The 19,762-nt window shown below is 46.9% G+C and overlaps 1 protein-coding gene across 3 annotated transcripts in view; it reads left to right on the plus strand.

Moving 5' to 3' along the window:
* Window positions 1–19,762, plus strand: part of LOC147905422 (thioredoxin-like protein AAED1, chloroplastic) — a 48,053-nt gene that overhangs the window by 10,199 nt on the left and 18,092 nt on the right. For 2 of the 3 annotated variants that reach the window (XM_087379895.1, XM_087379901.1), the window contains exons 2-4: window positions 1,624–1,759; window positions 1,845–1,890; window positions 2,021–2,080. In XM_087379895.1, the coding sequence (XP_087236021.1) occupies window positions 1,624–1,759; window positions 1,845–1,890; window positions 2,021–2,080 (242 nt within the window). The remainder of the gene's footprint in view (window positions 1–1,623; window positions 1,760–1,844; window positions 1,891–2,020; window positions 2,081–19,762) is intronic. The other variant, XM_087379909.1, reaches the window with a different exon arrangement.

A 19,762-nucleotide genomic window follows, 5' to 3' on the forward strand; every position in this document is an offset into this window, starting at 1 on the left:
CTCACAGACCGAAACAAAGTCCATTGATCAGAGACATCTCCCAATAAGATACATGCCACTTTGCTATCACTGTACAACCAGTAAATAAGATTTTGCATTCGATGCCCAAAACCCAGAGCTTGCATAGTCTGGGAGATGAAATCCCACTGCACTGTATCAAAGGCTTTGGCAATATCCACTTGGAGAAAAAGCACATCCTGCTGAGTATGCTTGGCATATTCCAACATAAGCATTTGCAATGTTATCAGTGATGTGTCGGCGAGGAATAAAGCCATATTGATTAGGATACAAGCCATCATGCAGGTGACCTTTTATTATGTCAACTACTATTTTGGCAATGATCTTATAGATAACCGGCATGAGTGTGATAGGCCTCCAATCAGCAAACGATTCACAAAGATGCTTCTTTGGAATTAATTTAACCAGCCCTTTCTTCCAGGCATCTGGCATTTGCTGATTTTGCCATGCAATATTAATCATATGTAGCAAAACATCCTTCAAAGGATCCCAATAGGCCAGGAAAAACTCCACCATAAGGCCATCCCAACCCGGATCAATAATTGGAGAAACATGCTGTAGCAAATGACTTCTAGCGCGCGCACACACACACACACACCCCGAGGAGGAAGGGAGGAAGAGGAGGCTAGAGAGAGGCAGTAAGGAGGAGAAAGAAGAATGTCGCGAACTCAATTTCTGCTAAATCACTTTTTGATTTTGATTTATATATTTGCTGAATTTCTATTGATTTTTGGGATTTTGATATTATTATGAAAGCTGCAGGCTTCCATCTTGAGATGTTCTCTTGTGATTTGAATGATTCAGACTCTAGTTTATTCTGGAGACTTTACGATTTTGTTTTTGACACAAATGTATTGTTGAGCCAGTTTGGGTTAAACTATTGTCAATTTCCTGGCCAGTTTTTTACCAGTCTGTTAGAAGTGCGAACAGTCCTTCCTTCTAGGAATAGTATTGTATCCTCCATAAGAAACAAAAATCTCAGATAAGTTGGGGCTGCTCATGATCATATTTCTTCAACTGCCTTCATTTTAGAGCAAGTTTGTTCTAAATGTCCCTGGATATATATATTTCCAGTTTTGAAAGTATAAGCTTAAAGAATACAAGTTTACACAGATCTTACACTACCTTACCCAGTGTGAAGGAAGAACGGGAGCTGATTAAATGTTTCAGCAGCTGATGAACCATATGTTTTCTACACTTTGCCTGCGTCCACCATACAGAAGTGGCACACACATATGGCGCACACATGATGTGAAAAGTCTGAATTCAGCTGATGGCAATTTGTACTTCCAATTACTAAGGTAGTGAATGGCCTGCATATTTTTTACACCTTGCTATTATTTACCATACGCAAGCAAGTTGTGTTACAGAAAACGTTATAAAGATGCTGCTTGAACCCATGTCTTTTTGGGTTTGGTCTTTCTGTTCATTAAGAGAATCTTAAATGTTAGTTTGTCCTGCTAGGAAAGTTTCACATACATGATGGGTGAAGTATGCAGCTATTACATAGCCTCTGGTGGTCACTTTTTGATGGATATACAAGCCCATCCCCTTCATCTATATAAGGAGTATAATTTATATATTCTTTTAAACCTATGTTGGCAGAAGCACCACCTGGTTCTCTGAAAGTCACTACATCATTGGAGGACGTCAAGGTGCTTGACTTGGAAGGGAACTCCATTCTTGTGACAGATCTATGGAAGGATCGCAGGGTGGTTGTGGGATTTACTCGTCACTTTGGGTATTGTCTAGAAACAAAGTTTGGGCAAACTTTATTGATATAGCTTTAGAAAAATTTATCAGACTTTTGATCATTTTCCATTTAGGTGCATACTATGTAGGAAGCGAGCTGACCTTCTCGCCTCTCGCAAGGTATCTAAAATTCTATCTTTATGCTGCATGTGTCGAACCCATAGCTTGTGTAATCTGGGCTTTGGTGATCATGGCATACCTGACGTGGAAATTGGTACCATGCTGAACTAGCCATAATTTAACTCTGCAGGCTGACATGGAGGCGGCAAATGCATCACTGATAGTTATAGGACCTGGAAGTGTGGAACAGGTACATAATGGGATTTAATAACAGCAAAGATTTGGATCTTTTTTGAAGCCCTTCCTTTCTATGGTTTGTCTCAATTCCCATTTGTAACCCTTAGTTTTTGTTTTCCCAGTGCTTGGTTTTGGTAACATCTGTTTGTTTGACTAGTGCCTTTTCTGTAAATGACATAGAGAAGATCTTAGGATATGTAAAAGGACTGCTGGAAAGTAATCATAAGAAGGCAGCAGACCACGTCAATCAGAGAACGCGTCTCCTACTCACTCTTGCTGCCCCCCCTAGCTCCGCCTCCCCCTCCGCGCCTTCGCTCCATGCCTCCCCTCTGCCCTTTCTTCTCCACCTTGGCTTACCCCTTCGCCTGGCTCGGTGCCCAGCCCGTCGTGTGCACGTTTGTGCAGCTTGCATTGGCCGTCTCAGTGCTCACCCCCGTCCTGGATATTCGTGCTGCTCGCCCAGCCCACGTAGACCTCCATGTCCCGTGTGTCGCGTGCAGGCCAGCCAGTACTAGGCAGCGCCGTGGAGGAGCCATGAGCTCCCCTCCTACACTCGGCAGCCCAAGTCGCTAGGAAAGGGTGGCTCTCAGCTGTCCGTACTCTTGCAAGGAAAGCCGCGGCCCTCGTGAGTCCATTCAGCATTGTGGCAGCCCCGAGAGAGGCTCCTGGCCTCCGGAAAACCTCACAAATCGACTTCGTACAGAGAGAGCGTGCCTTAGGTTCTTTTCAGCTTCAAGTGGCGGAAGATCGGCTGACGTGCACTTCAAGATCCTGGGAAGCGGTTCGCCCAGAATTTTTCCTTTTGGACTGCACTTGCAGCCCGTTCAGCTTGCATCTCTCTGGTTTTCCTTCCTTTCCTCTTCGTGGCAGTAGAGTGTTAGTGGTTTTTTTTTGGGGAGCATTGCCTTGACGGTGACCCCTTGTAGCCAAAGGAGCTCTCATGGCAGCATCCTGGACTCCCAAAGCTGTTAAGATTTGCCTCTCCCCCTCAGACAAGCAATAGGTTAAGCACGTAGTTCCATCTCTTTAGGACAGAGCAGTGGTAGGATGGAGTGTTGGTTTGACACCCTCAGGGAGGCAGATTCGGGAGTGGCTTCAAGCAAGCTTAGCTCTAGAGGCCAACCACATCTAGGAAGTCACTATCTATGGGAGGGGTGTATTTCTCCTTTAGCTGAGCTCTCAAGCCACCTCACAGACCCTTGTGGAGCATAGTTCGATCTTCTTGGGTCCACACTTGGTTACCTTATCCCTTGGTATCACGGCTTCACGGTGGAGGATATGGATACGACACATCATGTCCCTTGATTCCTGGTGATGCTTTGCTTCCCGGGGCTCCCAAGGGAGTACAGGTTTGTCCTTCTAAGTTTTGGGAATGGGCTAATCCCCTTGGGTGCCCCCCCCTTGTGTGGTTTGTATGGTTTGTGATTAATGAAAAAAGGGGAGCTCTTGGCTCATTTGACATGTGGGGGACTTTAGTCCGATAATCAATTGTGGGCTTGTGTAGCCCTTGGATATAAAAAGACTGTTTGAACCCCTCTCTCTCATCCCTCTCGGGACTTTTTGGGGGGAGAGAGAGCATTGTGTGGCTATGGGGGACGGGGAGTGGGACCCCCACATCCAACGTGCCCTGTGGTTACACGTGGCAGCGACTGCAAACTCCAACAAGGTATCAGAGACTGAATGGCGGCGGATTGTGCATTTCGGCGGCTCCTGCGCGCGTGACGCGTGGCAGGCAATCTTTGATCCTGACTGTCTGTCAGACTTTGACTGTTGTGAAGTGTCACGATTCATAGAAGATGACTTAAGTGTGACTATTTGTTGGCAACGGCTTGCTCTGCATTGGCGGCTAGCTGTCCTCGTTTGGGATGGCGTGGACTTTGAGTCACGAGGCGTCTTGGCTTTGTTGCCGTGTGCGTTTGTCACATCACCTTTGCGTTGTTGGGACCGGCCTTTGATTTGGTCTAGTTCACCTTTCAAGGTGCTTAGCCCGCGGAGGGTGTTGGGAATGGGCTAGCCCCCGTGGGTGCCCCCCCCTTGTGTGGTTTGTATGGTTTGTGGTTGTTGAAAAAAAGGGGGCTTTTGGCACATTTGACATGTGGAATTGGGGGACTTTAGTCCCATAATCAATTGTGGGATTGTGTAGCCCTTGGATATAAAAAGATTGTTTGAACCCCTCTCTCTCATCCCTCCCGGGACTTTTTTAGGGGGGAGAGAGCATTGTGTGGCTATGGGACTGGGAGTGGGACGGGTCCTCGCACCCGACACACCTCATGGTTACACGTGGCAGCAACTGCAGACTCCAACACCAAGGGGGGGCTTTTGGCATAGTGTTGGAGTCCCCACCGGTTGCATCATCTTCAGTAGTAGTAGATGATGGGGTTCCGAGGCTTAGGCTTGTCGTGGAGAACTCGGAGTCCCTCTCGGATATGATTCTCCTCAAGACCCTGGATAGGGGAACACTTCGGTAGAGGTTGGAGATCTTTGGGCTTCCTGGACAGTGCTTACGTTGCAGACAACTGGGGCACCTAGCCCGAGACTGTCCCAAAGGACAGACATGGCCTTCTCCCCCTCCCCCATAGGTTCAACAGAGTCAGTAGAGAGAGACTTACGAGGAGAGGGCTCAACGTTCCCCCCGACAGTAGCAACATGAGTCACAGACACCTTGGGTGACACCCTTAGAGGGAAAGTGGATCCTGGGAAAGGGGAAAAGAAGTTGAGTAAAAGGACCCAGAAGAATCTGTGACGGCGAGCCAGACGCAGGGCGTGGGAGTGGTTGGAGTGAGAGCCAGCCTCCTCCCCTTCAGGAGGAGCAGTCCACGGACTCACCTTTAGGTCGTACCCCCCGCAGGCAGAGAGGGTTCCCACTTCTGCAGTGGATCCCTCGAGCGTAGTGCACTTGGGCAGGCAGTCTCCATCGTAGCAATACGTACCGGATGTGTTGATGACAGAGGCTCTCCCAGAGGGATGCTCTCAGGAGATCGAGGTGACGCGGTAGCACTACTAGGCTTCGACGTAGCAGCAGGGACACCCCCTCTTCTTCAGTGGAGCTTCCCTCCTCCTCCCCCTTCTCGTCACCCTCTGGATCCCCCCTCTACTCCCCCCCCCCCCCCTCTTGCCCCCTTGGAGGTTATCACTCTTGTCACCTGCCCCCCCCTCCTCCCCCCTCCGCTCCACCCCTTTCAGCAGAGCCATCTTCTCCCTCCTCCGAGCCCCTCTTGCCCCTCAGCCCTCGAGCAAGGGCAAGGGCAAGGCACCGGCCTCTAACTCAGCCCCTCTCCTCTCTCAGAGCAACAAGATGGAGCCTCTCCTCAAAGGACCTTTACCTCATGGCAGGAATCAAGGAGTAGCATATCCTCTTCGTAGGCTCCAGACCTGAAGCTTCGATATGGACTTACCCTACCGAGGGAGTTCTGGCGTTTGGGGATGTGGAACTAACTTGCTATTCCAAACTCCTATCCCATGTCTCTCGAGATGACAGTTCTGATTTTGTAGCCCCGTAAAGGGGGATCATTCGGTGTGGTCGGAGCCCACACCCATCTTTTCTAGGGCATAGAGTTTACCTCCACAGGAGAGGAGAAATGGATGCCGGAGATGTTTGATGACATGATAGAGGACGAGTGTCTCGTATGATGGATGAGTGTGGGGCCAAATGGGCTGGACTTGTGGCTCACCTATGGCTTGTCGGATTTCTTCCATCTTGGTTTCAGTCTAGAGAGATCAGGCTCAGGGCTGACAGTAGGAGTGATACGGCTGCCACCTGGAGTGAAGATTCATTCGACTCAACAGCATTGGACACTACAACAGTGTGCAGAGACGTTTGGGACATACTTTCCCTTCATGACGTAGTGGGCGCAAAAGGTGGGTGTTGAGCCGGTTGCTACTCTGGTTCGTAGGTGCATGGACATAGACTACTCTCCACCAACAGAATCACAGAAGTCTCGTTTTCTAGAACAAGCCCCACTCATAGGCGAGCTTTGTTCTCTTTGACATATTCCTGAGCGGGGCAGTGGTGAGTTGGAACGTGCATGGACTTCATGATCGTGCATCTAGTTAGTCTCGGTACTTGATTCTTTGCCAGGATTTGCAAAGAGCAGTGGTAGAAAGGTCAGTTGACCTCCTCCTGACCCAAGAACATATGTTCACAGCAGTTGGATATCGGACATCGTCATCACCTCCTCTTGGGAAGAAGGCCCGCGATCTGGTCCCCAGCGGTTGGTAGGAGCAGAGGGGTTTGTATCTCAGCCTCGCAGGCAGTGGCTTTCGAGATTTTTAATTAGGGTGAGCTTATAGCAGGTAGGGCAGTGTGGATGGGCCTTCACGTGGGAGGCCTTAGGATAGGGATCTAGAACGTCGATGCACCAGCATGCAGACTGCACCGGGCAACCTTTTGGAGACGTCTAACAGAGTGCCTCCCAGATGTGGGCTCGTGGATTGTTGGAGGCGATTTCAACAATCTTGAGTTTGTAGAGGATAAGTAGGGGGGACCTCTTTCTTGGAGATGCTGGCAGCAGAGAGGAGCATCTTGGAGCAGTTTGTTTTTGCGATCAGCGGCAGGGACCCCTAGTGGGAGGCAGAGTTTATTAGGATTCTAGGCAGCCTCCACTTCTCCTTTGGGCAGAGGACATGCAACGGATTACGCGAGCATTGGACTGGTTCCATGTTGGGGACTGGGCTCTGCACAGAGGGGGATCCATTGGCATCTTAGCAAGTACCATGATGTCGGATCGTTCTCCGATTATATTTCACCTTGAGCAGTCCCGCTCGGATCTTCCCCAGAAGGGGATCCGTATTCTAGACAGCTTGCTTCAGGAGGCAGAGGTCCAGCACTCCATAGCAGCAGTATGGTAGCAGCCGGAGGGAGGACCTTCAGCGGCTTGGGCAGCGTGGGTAGTAGAGGGGATCTAGAGGAGTAGTGCAAAGCTTAAGTGCACTCAGGAGGAGACTTGCCCTGCAGGAGAGGGAGAGAACTCTGAGAAGGGATCTGGCCTCCGAAGAGCGCCTCAGAGAGGAGAAGACTGATCTCAGTGGCTCAACGAGAGAGATGAGTCTGTGAGGCTGATATGGAGGTGCGTAGGGCCGAGTTCTCGTATCACTCTTCCCAGCAGGGTGATAGGATGACTCAACAGTTTTCCAGCTTAACGGGCCACCCTCAACAAGGACGCAGCTGCAGCGACTGAGAGATGCAAAGGGACAGATGCATCCAGACCCCCAATAGATTTTGGAGATGACCACGGAGTTCTACAGGCAGTCGTTTCAGGCCCATGCTTCCCTTGTGGCCAGGGAGGCAGTGTGGGAGGAGGTTCAAGTGGTGGTCTCTCCGAGCCTGAACAGATGCTTAGAGGCCCCTTTCATAGAGGAGGAGCTCTAGGAGGCCCTCAGGGCCCTTCCTCCTTAGAAGTGCCCGAAAGAGGATGGCTTGACTCCGACTTTCTTTTGTTTCTTGTGGGAGCATATCCGCACTCTGCTCCGGTGGGCGTGCCAGGAGAGTTTTGATACAGGTTCTCTCCCACAGTCCTTGAGTTGGGGTTGGATCTGCTTGCTCCGAAAAGGGGGGGGCAGGTCAGACATTCCACAATGGAGGCCGGTTATCCTATTCGACACCGCATACAAGATCTTAGCCAAGGTCTTGAGTTTGTGATTGAGGCCCCACCTTCCAAATATCATTCATCACGACACAAGGATTGGCTTTGTTCAGGAACACAGATCTTGTACATTTTTACCTTATTGGAGGCAGTGGATTGGGAAAGAGAGGAGGCTAAGCCTCTCACTGTGTCACGAGGGCGTGAGTTTTAATGCTCGCATGTGGCCTCGACCCCGGGAATCAAGTGGCGAGGTCACGGGATGGGGTGTGCAAGCGGGATGGGGTGTGCAAGTTTCCCCCTAGAAAATTGTGCCTTGGGGGCAAATGCAAGCTCTAGGGCCAAGAGGGGCCCAAAGAACCTGTAAACTACTCGGTGCTTTCTATCAATTCAGACAACAGATTTTGCAGAGGCGTTTAAGAGATTGCAATTAAGTTGGAATTAAGACTTATACAGCTTAAACACAAAGTGACATCATTGGAAATTGCAATATGATTGAGGGGTCAAGACGGCCCCCCCCCCTTATCCAAGCTCACTTTATTCTTGAAAATGGAGATACAAGACCAAGGTGCAATGCACCATCCAAACTGATGAACTCAGTGAAAGCCTAGGACCTAGATACAAGACTCAAGAGTACAAGGTAGACAACAGAAAGGAGGAATCCAAGCTCAGGTTTCAACTCTTGGCTTACCCAATCCACAAGGAAGAAGCGTGCAACAATCACCACTTACATCCAACGCTAGAGGCAAGCGCTAGTTTCTAGAAAGATCGTAGAAACAACATGAAATAGTGCTGTAAATGATATAAACTTGACAATACAGACTTCTTTCTTGACTTGACCCTTTTGTAGATGAAGTCCTTGATGCCTCTGAAGCTCCCTTAGGTGAGGAGAGTGTGGAAATGGGGCTGGAATGAGAACAGCTCAGAAAAACAGCCTGTAGGCTAGAGAGAGAAAGCCTCTACTGAGTGATAGCTGTAGAGAGAGAGTGCCAATGCTGATCCCAAGGGAGGGGATGTAAGAGAGGAGCTGCTGCTGTTCCAGAGGTGCGGAGAGAGGCAGATTTCTGCAAGGGGAAGGGGCTGGAACAGTAGAGAGAGAAATTTTGTAGTAGAGAGAGAAAGACTGCAGGAGAGAGAAAGGGGCTGTGGCTGCTCCAGGCTAGGAGAAGGAGAGAGGATGCTGCTGCTGTTCGAGAATGCTGAGGTGAGAGAATGGCCTGGGGAGAAGTTGGCTGCAACCAAGCAGTTGGAGAGGTCAACCAAAAGGAGGGAGAAGAAAAGTGATGAATTTTCTTCATGTAGGGAATGAAGGGGAGAGGCCTTCTTTTATAGGCTCAGTCCCCCCCCGCAGCCCAGAGTGGAAGGTGGACACTTGTCCCAGATTTTTTGGTGGGCTGCAGTCCCAAAGAGGACAGCCCACAACCTGCCCCAAATCTACCAGATTTGGGGCCAGACACTTGGCTTGCATGCCCTGCCACTTGCCATGCATGCTGCCACATGTGGTACAGGTGGAATGACCTGCCAGCTCAGATTCCATGTGGCAATTTGCCACGTGTCACTCCCAAAAACCCTAAAATTTCAAAGTTGTCAGAATTCAATTATGATCGCACCCACGGGTCCCTAACAGCTTGGACTATCTACTGACTTACTCTAAGGTCATATTGAGCCATACTGAGCTCATTTGTTTGCCGTCTTTTCTTGTATCTCCATTACTCTTGGCATGCTGCCAGGCCCACACCCAAAGCGCAGGGAACATTCTCTTGAATGGTTCCTAGGTCAGTATGCAATCTGTGCAATTGATTGGTTCCATATTTAGGTACTTAGGTGGGGTGTGGTTTCCAGATGTCTCTCTCAAAGAGAGGCCATCACTCTTGTGGGTTACTAATGCCCATAACCCTAAGCAAGGGGATCAACCCTCAAATGCTAGACCTAGTCCCCATTGACCGTAACTGAACAGTAGGAAAACATTTCATTTCTTAATAAGCATACTATTGAAAAACAAAAAGAATTATTACCAAGCAAGTGGATACATGTTGTTGAAGCAGGATGACATTCCCTCTGTCTTTCATTCAGTTGTCCTCAACTGAAATGCTTCCTCATAAGCATCCTGGATTTTAGGACACTCCTGAAATGTAACTCTGTCCATCCATTGGGCATCGGTGGATGGAAGCCCTCTGAACTTCAAAAGGTACATCTTGCGAGTCGTGCCTCGACGTCCCGTAGTGAAGTTATGCAGAATAATCTGCTCTGGGATCAACAAGATCTCAATGTCCTCTACTTCAGGTGCATCGTCCAGTGTGGGCTCTTGAGGTGGTTCCCCAATGAAGGGTTTCACCAAGCTTACGTGGAAGACATCGTGGATCTTCCAATGCTCTGGAAGTCTCAATCGGACTGAGACATCATTTATTACCTGCAACACTTGAAAAGGACCATAATATCGAAAGGATAGCTTAAAGTAGATGCGCTTTTTGCCCACTTTGATTTTGAACCGGGCTTTCTCAAATTTCAATAAGACCCATTGGCCTTCTTTCACTGGTGCAAACACCCTCCGTCTTTTATTTGTAGCTGCTCTTTGTTTCTCCTGTGCCTTTTGAATGGCTGCTCGCGAACCGTGGCATAAGCAGAGTCATAATCCTCCATGAATTGATCAGCGGCGGCAAATATTTTCTCTTTTGTTTGCATGACTGGAGTTGGTAAAGATCTACCATATAGAATTTTGAAAGGAGCTTTTCCAATGGAGGAATGAATTGTGTTATTATAAGCAAACTCCACAAGAAGAAGGAATTTCTCCCAAAAGGTTTGTTGGTCATGCACATAAAATTTGAGCAAATCCAAGAGTGTACTATTCGTAACTTCAGTTTGGCCATCCGTTTGAGGATGAAAAGATGAGGAGAAACTTAGAAGAGTTCCAAGGTTCTCAAACAAAGCCTGCCAGAAGTTACTAGTGAACTTTGAGTCTCTATCTGATACTATAGACTTGGGCATGCCGTGGTGCCTAAAGATGTGTCTAATAAATAAATTGGCAGCTTCAGGTGCCTTGAGATTCTTTCTGCAAGGAATGAAGTGGGCTTGCTTGCTGAATCGATCTACGATCACCCAACTCATGTCATGATTTTGATTGGTCCTGGGAATTCCTGTAATGAAGTCCATGGTGATGTGTTCCCATGGTCTCTCACGAATGGGTAGGGGCTGAAGTAAACCCTTGGGTTTTCCTCTCTCATACTTAGCTTTTTGACATGCGAGACAAGCTGAAATGTAGGCAGCAGTGTCCTTTTTCATGTCAGGCCAGTAGAAAAATTTATCCATGGCTGAAAAAGTGGCCACAATACCCCTGTGACCAACATAGGGTGTGTTATGGCTTTCCTCCACTTTAGATCTAAGCTGCTTTGTGATACATAGTTTGTTCTCCATGAATAAATAGCCATCCCTGATGTGGTAGGCATGATGGGTGCCTCCATCTTTCAGATGTGCCCATGGCTGAATTAAATCAGCATCTCCCTCATAGAATTCTTTGAGGGCTGCTAGCTCATCATGATAGGGAACTGAAATATGGTGAAGCCGTGGTCTACGAGAAAGGGCATCAGCCACTACATTCTCTTTTCCAGGAGTATATTGTATCTGAAAATGAAATGATTGCAGAAAGGTAGACCATTTCATATGTCTCTCTCTGATCAGAGGTTGAGTTAGAAAATATTGAAGACTTTCATGATCAGTTTTTACAAGAAAATCTATTCCTAAAAGATAGTGTTTCCAAAGTTTAAGAGCATGAATTACAGCTAAGAGTTCTTTTTCATACATATCATATTGAAGTTCAGCATCTCTTAGCCGTTGGCTTTCAAAGGCCACAACATGACCATCCTGGGTAAGAGAAGCCCCAAGGCAATCGCCACTGGCATCAACTGCTACTAGGAATGGTTTCCTTAAGTCACGAATGATAAGTACAGGAGCTATAGTCAGGGCATGCTTTAGAGCATTAAAAGAGTCCTTTTCTTTTTGGGTCCATCTGAACTTCAGATTTTTCTTAGTGAGATCATGTAGAGGGGCTACAAGTTCAGCAAAATGCCAAATAAACCTTCGGTAATATGAGCATAGGCCTAGAAAAGACCTTACCTCATGGGCATTCTTCAGGTCCAGGCCACTCTACAACTGTCTGTATCTTGGTTGGGTCCATACGGACACCTTCTCGTGATATAATGTGACCAAGATAGTGAATCTATGTATAGGCATTTGCGGCCTTCTATTCGACTAAGAAAACATGAGTGATTGTGACTAAGTGCGAGTTTTATTACCAAGAGGGTTAACTGCGGTTAACCAGAGAACTACAGAGCTGACTACGGTCAGAGAGTGTTGACTTCAGTCAACAAGACTTGGCATGCGCCAAGAGGGTTAACCCTGGTTAGCCAAGATGTGCCAACTTCGGTTGGAGAGACTTGGCTATAATTAAGGCGCCTCGACCCTTGGTCAAAGCTCCTTAATTATAATCAAGAGTGTTGACTCCGGTCAACCAGAGAAAAAATATATATATTTATATTTATATATATATATTTGTTTAGATGTGCACATGTGTTTAGTGGGGACGCCCACCGTGACGAGAGTTAGTCCACAGTGGGTGCCATGGTGGTGCGCTTTAATTAATTGTTGCAGGTACTAGGAAGAATTATTTTTCCTAAGCGTAACGGGAGCCTGACAAGCATCTAGGAGGCGGTTCGTGTGACCGAGAGCTTTGAAGACTCCAGAATGGCCCTTAGTGGCATGTAATAGGACTTAGTTTAGATTTTAGACAAGTGGCATGTTGCCAATTTGAATTGAGCTTGAAGCTCTTGTAATAAAGTGGATTTTTTTTTCACGTTTTAAAAATGTAGAGGTTACCAGACAGCTCTACGCTGAACTTCTGTAACAGATTTTCTCTCATGAATAAAAACCTTCGGGGGGGTCCAGCCCGACGTTTTGTCCTGGGCCCTAGTGCATCTTCAGAGAGAGGGAGTGAGGGAGAGCTTATGAAAGCACAATTACTGTCTTTTATGAGTGGTAATGGCTGTCTTTCAGTAGCGAGTCGGTTTTATTGGTATCAGAGCCTGGTCTCATAGTTTTCCTAAACTGTGACGATCCAAGTGCAAGAGAGTTTCTCGAGATGATAAGCGACGCTTGGGAGAGTAGCATGATTTTGATCGGTGGTTAGCTGAAGAGCCCTGCAGGCGAAGAAGCGAGATGCAGTTTTGCACCCAACGTATTAGCAATGAGCATCTACCTTGCTGAAGGGGTATGCGTGCCATATTAGTAAGCTATTGCGTGAAGAGGGCAAGCAAGGAAAAGTAAGGCGTAGGTGTTTGTCTATCTTGAGCGTTAATTGGGCGTCGTGATTACGGCAAATACCGTGCATATCACAAGCGTTGGGCCTGTGCCTACTCATTGGGATTATGCTACGGGAAGCCTCTTGCAAGCACCGGCAATTACCACTCAGAGGGAGACGCCCTCACGCGTAGTGACTTTTTCATTGCCTCCGCCAGCGGTATCAGAAGATGACTACAAATCTGCACTTCGCTTAGTTCCGATGGCGTGAACTATTCTCCAAGCCCTGTGTGAAAATCTGTAGACGAATGGCGGAGACACTGACGGGTGCTGACGGACAAATGGAGGCGGTGCGACGCGCGACGCGCATCAGTCAGCCAAGGTTTGGAACCTTAGGCTGATGTGGCACAGGAGGACACGTGGCAGATAGGCAGCGCTGACGTGGCAGCCAGCAGGTCCAGACGTGCAACGATGACGTGGCAGCCAGCAGGTCCACACGTGCGATGATGACGTGGCAGCACATGCAGCTGACGTGGCTTTGACACGTGGTAGGTGCTGATGTGGCAGGCTGACAGAAAGCTGATGTGGCAGATGCTGACGTGGCACTGACATGTGGCAAACCAGTGGTTAAATTAACTCTGGTTAGTTAACCCTGGTCAGAGGTCTAGTTAACTTGACCCAACCGGACCAGTCTGGTCACTGTAACTAGACTGTGACCAGTCCAGTTAGTCCAGTTGCAAACTAACCAGACCAAAACCAGTCAGTCTGGTTAGAGTAACTAGCCAGTTACTCCATCTGGTTACTGTTCTTTTCAAAAAAAAAAAAAAAGAACAGTTGCAGAGATTGTTTCTGCTAGCAATTTTCACCTACCTGTCAGACTTTTACTGTCAGAAAAGCAGCAGAAAAACAGAGAAAACAGAGAAAACAGAGAAAGTAGAAAAGCAGCAGAAAAGCAGCAGAAAATCAGAGAAATCAGAGATTTGCAGAAAAAGAGTATGCATGCCTTTGAGCAGTGAAAAGAGGGGAAAACAGATGCCTTTTGAAGCCATCTGCAGCAGCCAGAAAAGGGCAATATAGTTGTTGATGCTTTGGCAACTGTGTGGGTATATGCCTTGAATTGACAGCCAGTACTGGCATAGATTGTGAATGCAAAACACCTCTTGTTGAGGTATTTTTCTGTTGGAAAAGCAAAGGTAGTTGTGCATCAGTTACCTACACGGTGTGTGAAATCTGCAGATCCTAGAATATGGATCAATCACCTATCCAGTGGGATTCACAAGATAGGGATGTACATCCAAGACAGAGAAGTGTGCCGCAAACTCAACAAGAATTTGAACAGATGGTACGCACTCGTATACAAGAGATGGAAAATCTCAAAAGGGATCCAAGGGCTCAGCATTTGTTTCAAGCAGAAGCTATGCCTAATCCAGTATATGACGTGCCAATGCCAGAGGCACACTCTCGTGTACAGCCTGAGAAAGAGAGATCTCATAGGAGACGGTCCCATAGTAAAAAGAGATCGAGGCATCATCACCGATCTCCTAGTCCATCACCGTCTACCTCGAGTTCGACTTCTGTGTCTTCTTCTTCCTTATCAGATAAACCATCCAGGAAAAGAAGAAAACACAAGAAGTCTAGGAAGAGAAAGACGTCCAAAGAGACCAAGGAATTTAAAGAGGGAGGAAAATCTGTCAAGTTTATGACCTACAATGGACAGTATGGTCATACAGACAAAGCATTGCAGTTCATCAGACAGTTTGATGCTGCCTTCGGTACAGAAAAATTTTTAGAATCCTCCAAGTTAAGAATGGTCAGTTTGCACTTGACAGCAACAGCTAGTGCATGGTGGAGTGCACAGACCACAGATGGGTCAGCCCCAAGGAAGTGGAAGGACTTCAAGAAAGCCCTCTACCAGCAGTTTATGCCTAAACAGTTTAGAGACCATGTTCTTCAAGATTGGGACAGCTTGCATATGGATGCAGGAGATACAGTGGATGTGTACAACCAAAAGTTTTGGGATGCTTATTTGCAGGTTGCACCTTTCAAAAAGATCTCCAAAGGCACCCAAATGAGAAAGTACAGAGCAGGTCTCACTCCAAGAATTCAGGCAGTAGTGAATGCTTTGGGGGCAAAGAATATTCAAGACCTTATGCATTCAGCTTCAGTAGCTAGCCTTGTGCCGCTACAAGATCCATCTACAGTGCCATCCTTGCATGCAAGACGTGTTGATAAAAAGAAAACTGATTTTTCAAAATCAGAAAAGAAAGAGTACCCCAAGGCTGAAAAGAAAGGGTTTCAGCCTCAGAAGCCGAGGGGTACTCAGTTTTCAAGAACTTGTAAGGGCAAATCTCTATTCACCCCTGAACAGATAGCGGAATTCCGTAGAGATGGGAAACGCTTCAGGTGCGGCAAAGAGGGGCATGTGGCTGCCCAGTGCCCAGAAAAGCCTCCAACTTCGAAGGGAAAAGAGGCAGAGAAGCCACGAGGACCGCAAAAGCCAATGGCGGGGGGAATTCCTGACATACTGGGTCATGCTTTGAACCCAGAAGAACAAGAATTGCTGCTATCATGGGGCAAAGTTAGAGACCAGCAAGCGCTAATTTTATTTGATTCAGGGGCTACTGATAATTTCATATCAGAGGATCTAGCCCTGAGGCTGGGAATAAAAACGGAGGAGTTGGGTAGGGCTTTGGATGCCGATCAAATGTTCTGTGGGAATCCTGTGCCAGTTACTCCCTTGATAGGGAAGCTCCGTCTTTATGTTCAGAGTTATGTGGATCAGGAAGACTTCTTCATTTCTCCACTAAAACATTATGATGTAGTTTTGGGAATGCCTTGGTTTCACCGCAAGGCAGTGAAGTTGACTCTTCCTGAAAGAGTGCTGGAGTTTGTGCATAGGGGAAAAAATCAGCGTTTAATTGCCAGGAATAAAGGGGACACTATCCCCATTGTATCTGATGTTTCATGTGGTAAAGCAATAAAGTGTGCAATTTCTGCGTACATGGTTTTTGTAAAAGAAAAAGGGAATGAAATGCATGCTGAAATGAATGATGCAGACAAAGATAAGTTTCAGTTTCTTGTAAACTTTAAAGATTGCGTTTCTGATGCTTTGCCAGGGGAGTTACCCCCAGAGAGACCAGAAGATCATCAGATAGAGTTAATGCCTGGTAGTGAGCCACCAAACAGACCACCTTATAGAGTCAGTGCGACTCAGAGAGAGGAGATTATGGCTCAGGTACAGGACTTACTATCCAAAGGGTTGATTCAGCCCAGCTCGTCTCCTTTTTGTTCTCCTGTACTATTAGTACAGAAGAAAGATGGTTCATTCCGTATGTGCGTCGATTATCGCGCACTGAACAAAATGACCATCAAGAATAGATTCCCTATTCCGCGCATTGATGATGTCTTGGATCAATTAAATGGAGCTTCAGTTTTCAGCAGGATAGACTTAAATAGTGGGTATCACCAAGTGAGGATACAGCCTCAGGATGTGCACAAGACAGCATTCCGCACTACATTTGGGTTGTATGAATACTTAGTGATGCCTTTTGGGTTGACAAATGCTCCAGCCACATTCAATAGAATGATGGATCGTATCTTCCGAAAGTACAGGCATTTTACGGGTACTTTCTTTGATGATATCTTAGTTTTTTCTAAGACAGAAGAAGAGCATAGAGAACATCTTGCTATAGTGTTTCAAGAGCTGAGAAATCATCAGCTCTACGCAAACAGCAAGAAAAGTGAATTCTTCTTGGAAGAAATCCACTATCTGGGGCATGTAATATCCAAGAATGGGATACAAATGGATCCAGCGAAGATCCGTGCCATTCAGGAATGGCCAGAGCTGAAAACTGTGCATGAAGTTCGAAGTTTCCTAGGCCTGTGTTCTTACTACAGAAGGTTTATCCGACATTTTGCTGATATTGCAGCTCCATTACATGACCTTACTAAGAAAAATGCAGCCTTCACATGGGGATTATCACAGAAGAAAGTATTCAATACACTCAAGGAGAAGTTGACTACAGAGCCTATTCTTGTAGTCCCGGATCTGTATCAGTCTTTTGATGTTGATTGCGATGCTTGTGGAGAATGTGTTGGGGCTGCATTGCATCAGAATGGTCATGTAGTAGCCTATGAAAGCAGGAGACTTCGGGATGCAGAAAGATATCTAGGAATCTATGAGAAAGAGTTATTGGCTGTAATTCATGCCATCCATACATGGAAGCACTATCTTTTGGGTGCAGATTTTATTGTCAAGACAGATCACCAAAGTCTGAGATACTTTTTGACTCAGACCAAGCTTTCCGAGAAGCATATGAAATGGGCAAACATGCTCTCAATGTATCATTTTCAGATTGTCCATACTCCAGGAATTCGGAACAGAGTGGCAGATGCTTTGTCCCGAAGACCCCAGGTCAATAATGTGACTATTGCTTATCATCAGGACCTGGGAGGCATGAGGGACCAATATGCTCATGATTCAGATTTTGGTGAAATTTTACAGCAAATGCAAGAGGGGCAATCCACCAATCACTATTCCCTGAAAGATGGGTATTTAATGAAAGATGATTGCCTATGCATCACCCAGGAGATGAGGAAAAAGATTTTGGGGGAATGCCATGCACCTCCCTATGCTGGACCTAGAGGAATTACAGCAACAACTCTAGCACTAGAGAGGTATTTCTTTTGGCCAGGGATGCGGAAAGATATACATCAGTTTGTTACTAAATGCCTTACGTGTCAGAAAGTGAAGTATGATAGACGGAAGGCACCTGGCCTACTTATGCCTCTTCCCGTGCCTCAGGCACCATGGGAAAGTATTACAATGGACTTTATTTTTGATTTGCCGAGATCAAAGTCAGGGAATGATGGGATTTGGACTATCATTGATAGATTCAGCAAGCAAGCTCATTTCATTCCGGTTCGCAAAACCATAAAGGCAGATCATATGGCTAAGCTTTTCATGGCACAAATTTTTAAACATCATGGTATGCCTAAGTCGATTGTTAGTGATCGAGATCCCAGAATGACCAATCTATTCTAGTAAGCCCACGCCTACTTGCAATTTGGGAGCTTTAAGAGCAAGGGATGTAGTGGAGCTTCTTCTTGCCCATGTCCTTGGCCCATAGAATGCATGAAAGAGCTTTTCCAACTCTAGCTAGTCACTTTTTCGGAAATGCTAGATTGATGCTACGAAACATGGGGACGAATTTGAATTTTTCTTCTTCTTTCCATCCCCAGACAGATGGTCAAAGTGAAGTAGCAAATTCTACAATTTTGGATATGCTGAAATGCTACGTGGGTGACCAAAGTTCAGACTGGGAAAAGTATCTACCCTTAGTAGAGTTTGCTTACAATAATACTGTACATAGCTCTACAGGGAAAGCCCCTTTTGAGGTCATATATGGGAAGGTGATTTTGCCACCTATATTGAGGACCAAAGATGAAATATTTGCAGCTAATCAGTTTGTGAGAGACCTCCAGACAGCTTACAGCCAAGTCCGGACAGCAATTGAAAGGTCTCAAGAGAAACATAAAAGAGCTGCAGATAAGCATAGGAGACAGTTAGATCTCAAGGAAGGGGATTGGGTACTTTTGAGGTTTGAAAAAGCGAGGCTCCGCAAGTTTAAAGGCAAACAGAAAGTGTATGCAAAGTTATCTCCCAGATACTATGGCCCTTTCAAGGTTATAGAAAGAACAAATGAGGTTGCATACAGATTAGCATTGCCAGAGCATTGGAGGATTCACAATGCATTCCATGTGAGTCTTCTAAAGAAATTCCAGGGACCAGAGCCTACAGAACCAGTATCAGAGGATCCACCAGAAGTAGATGAGCTGGAGGAAGTCCTTCAGCCAAAGCAAATTGTGTATCATACTGTACGTAAAGGCCCTCAGGGTAAGTAATTTTACAGGTATCTTGTAAAATTCAAGAATTATACGGCATTAGATGCCAAGTGGATGGACGAAGACTCAGAGGCACCGCTCACAGGGAGATGATCCCCATTCATGAGGAGTTTGATCAGGGTGTGGCATAGAGTTTCGGGGGCACTCATATGGGCTAGCCCTTCCTACAGGGAGGAGTTCGAGAGATAGCCGATTCTTTGGCACCCAGATGTTAGAGATGCGGATAGACGAATGTTAGGGCAAAGGACACACATTGGATGGGCACAGTGGGACAATGGGCTAGCATGATCCTTTGGTTCTTAGAGACAGCCCCCTAGGGATATAGAGGCCAGGGCACGGGCACTCTTTGACCTGAGAGGAGCAGGTATATGGATGGTTGAGATTGACTCAGTGATCCTTGAGTCGTGGTGGAAGGGGTTGTGCAGCCCCTGGACTTCCAACTACTGGGACGGCCAGTTCTCTCAGATGAGGACTCCTCTCAGGGTCCGGTTCTTTAGAGAGCATCTGGGATCCATCCGATGCAAGTGTTATATGGTGGGACCAAAGGCCTTCTACAAGTAGAGTCGGAGAGGGATTCAGAGGAGTTAGCAGCCTTGGAGGATCTAGAGTGGTAACGGATCAGGATTGTTGGCCGATTGGGCAGAGTGTGGCATATCAATCTGACCATCATCTTAGCAAGTCCAGAGGGAGCAGTTTGGCATCTATGGCTGTGGGAGGGCAGCCCTCTTAGGGACATTCAGTGGAATCTAAGAGAGTGGTTTTGGCCTTTTGGTTGGGACACTCAGACAGCAGAGAGGAGGTGCCCTTCTTTTCTTACACGACCCGCATCGGCAGTTACATTCAGTTGGAGGCAGCAGCATGGAACCCCTCGAGGGAGCGATACTGGTTGGAGTAGGAGGTTTCCAGGGAGGTGGTCAGCTGCT

The sequence above is a fragment of the Dipteris shenzhenensis genome, chromosome 1 (assembly GCF_047967505.1).
Source record: "Dipteris shenzhenensis isolate YYH24624 ecotype China chromosome 1, Dip_SZ_1.0, whole genome shotgun sequence".
Classification (NCBI taxonomy): Eukaryota; Viridiplantae; Streptophyta; class Polypodiopsida; order Gleicheniales; family Dipteridaceae; genus Dipteris; species Dipteris shenzhenensis.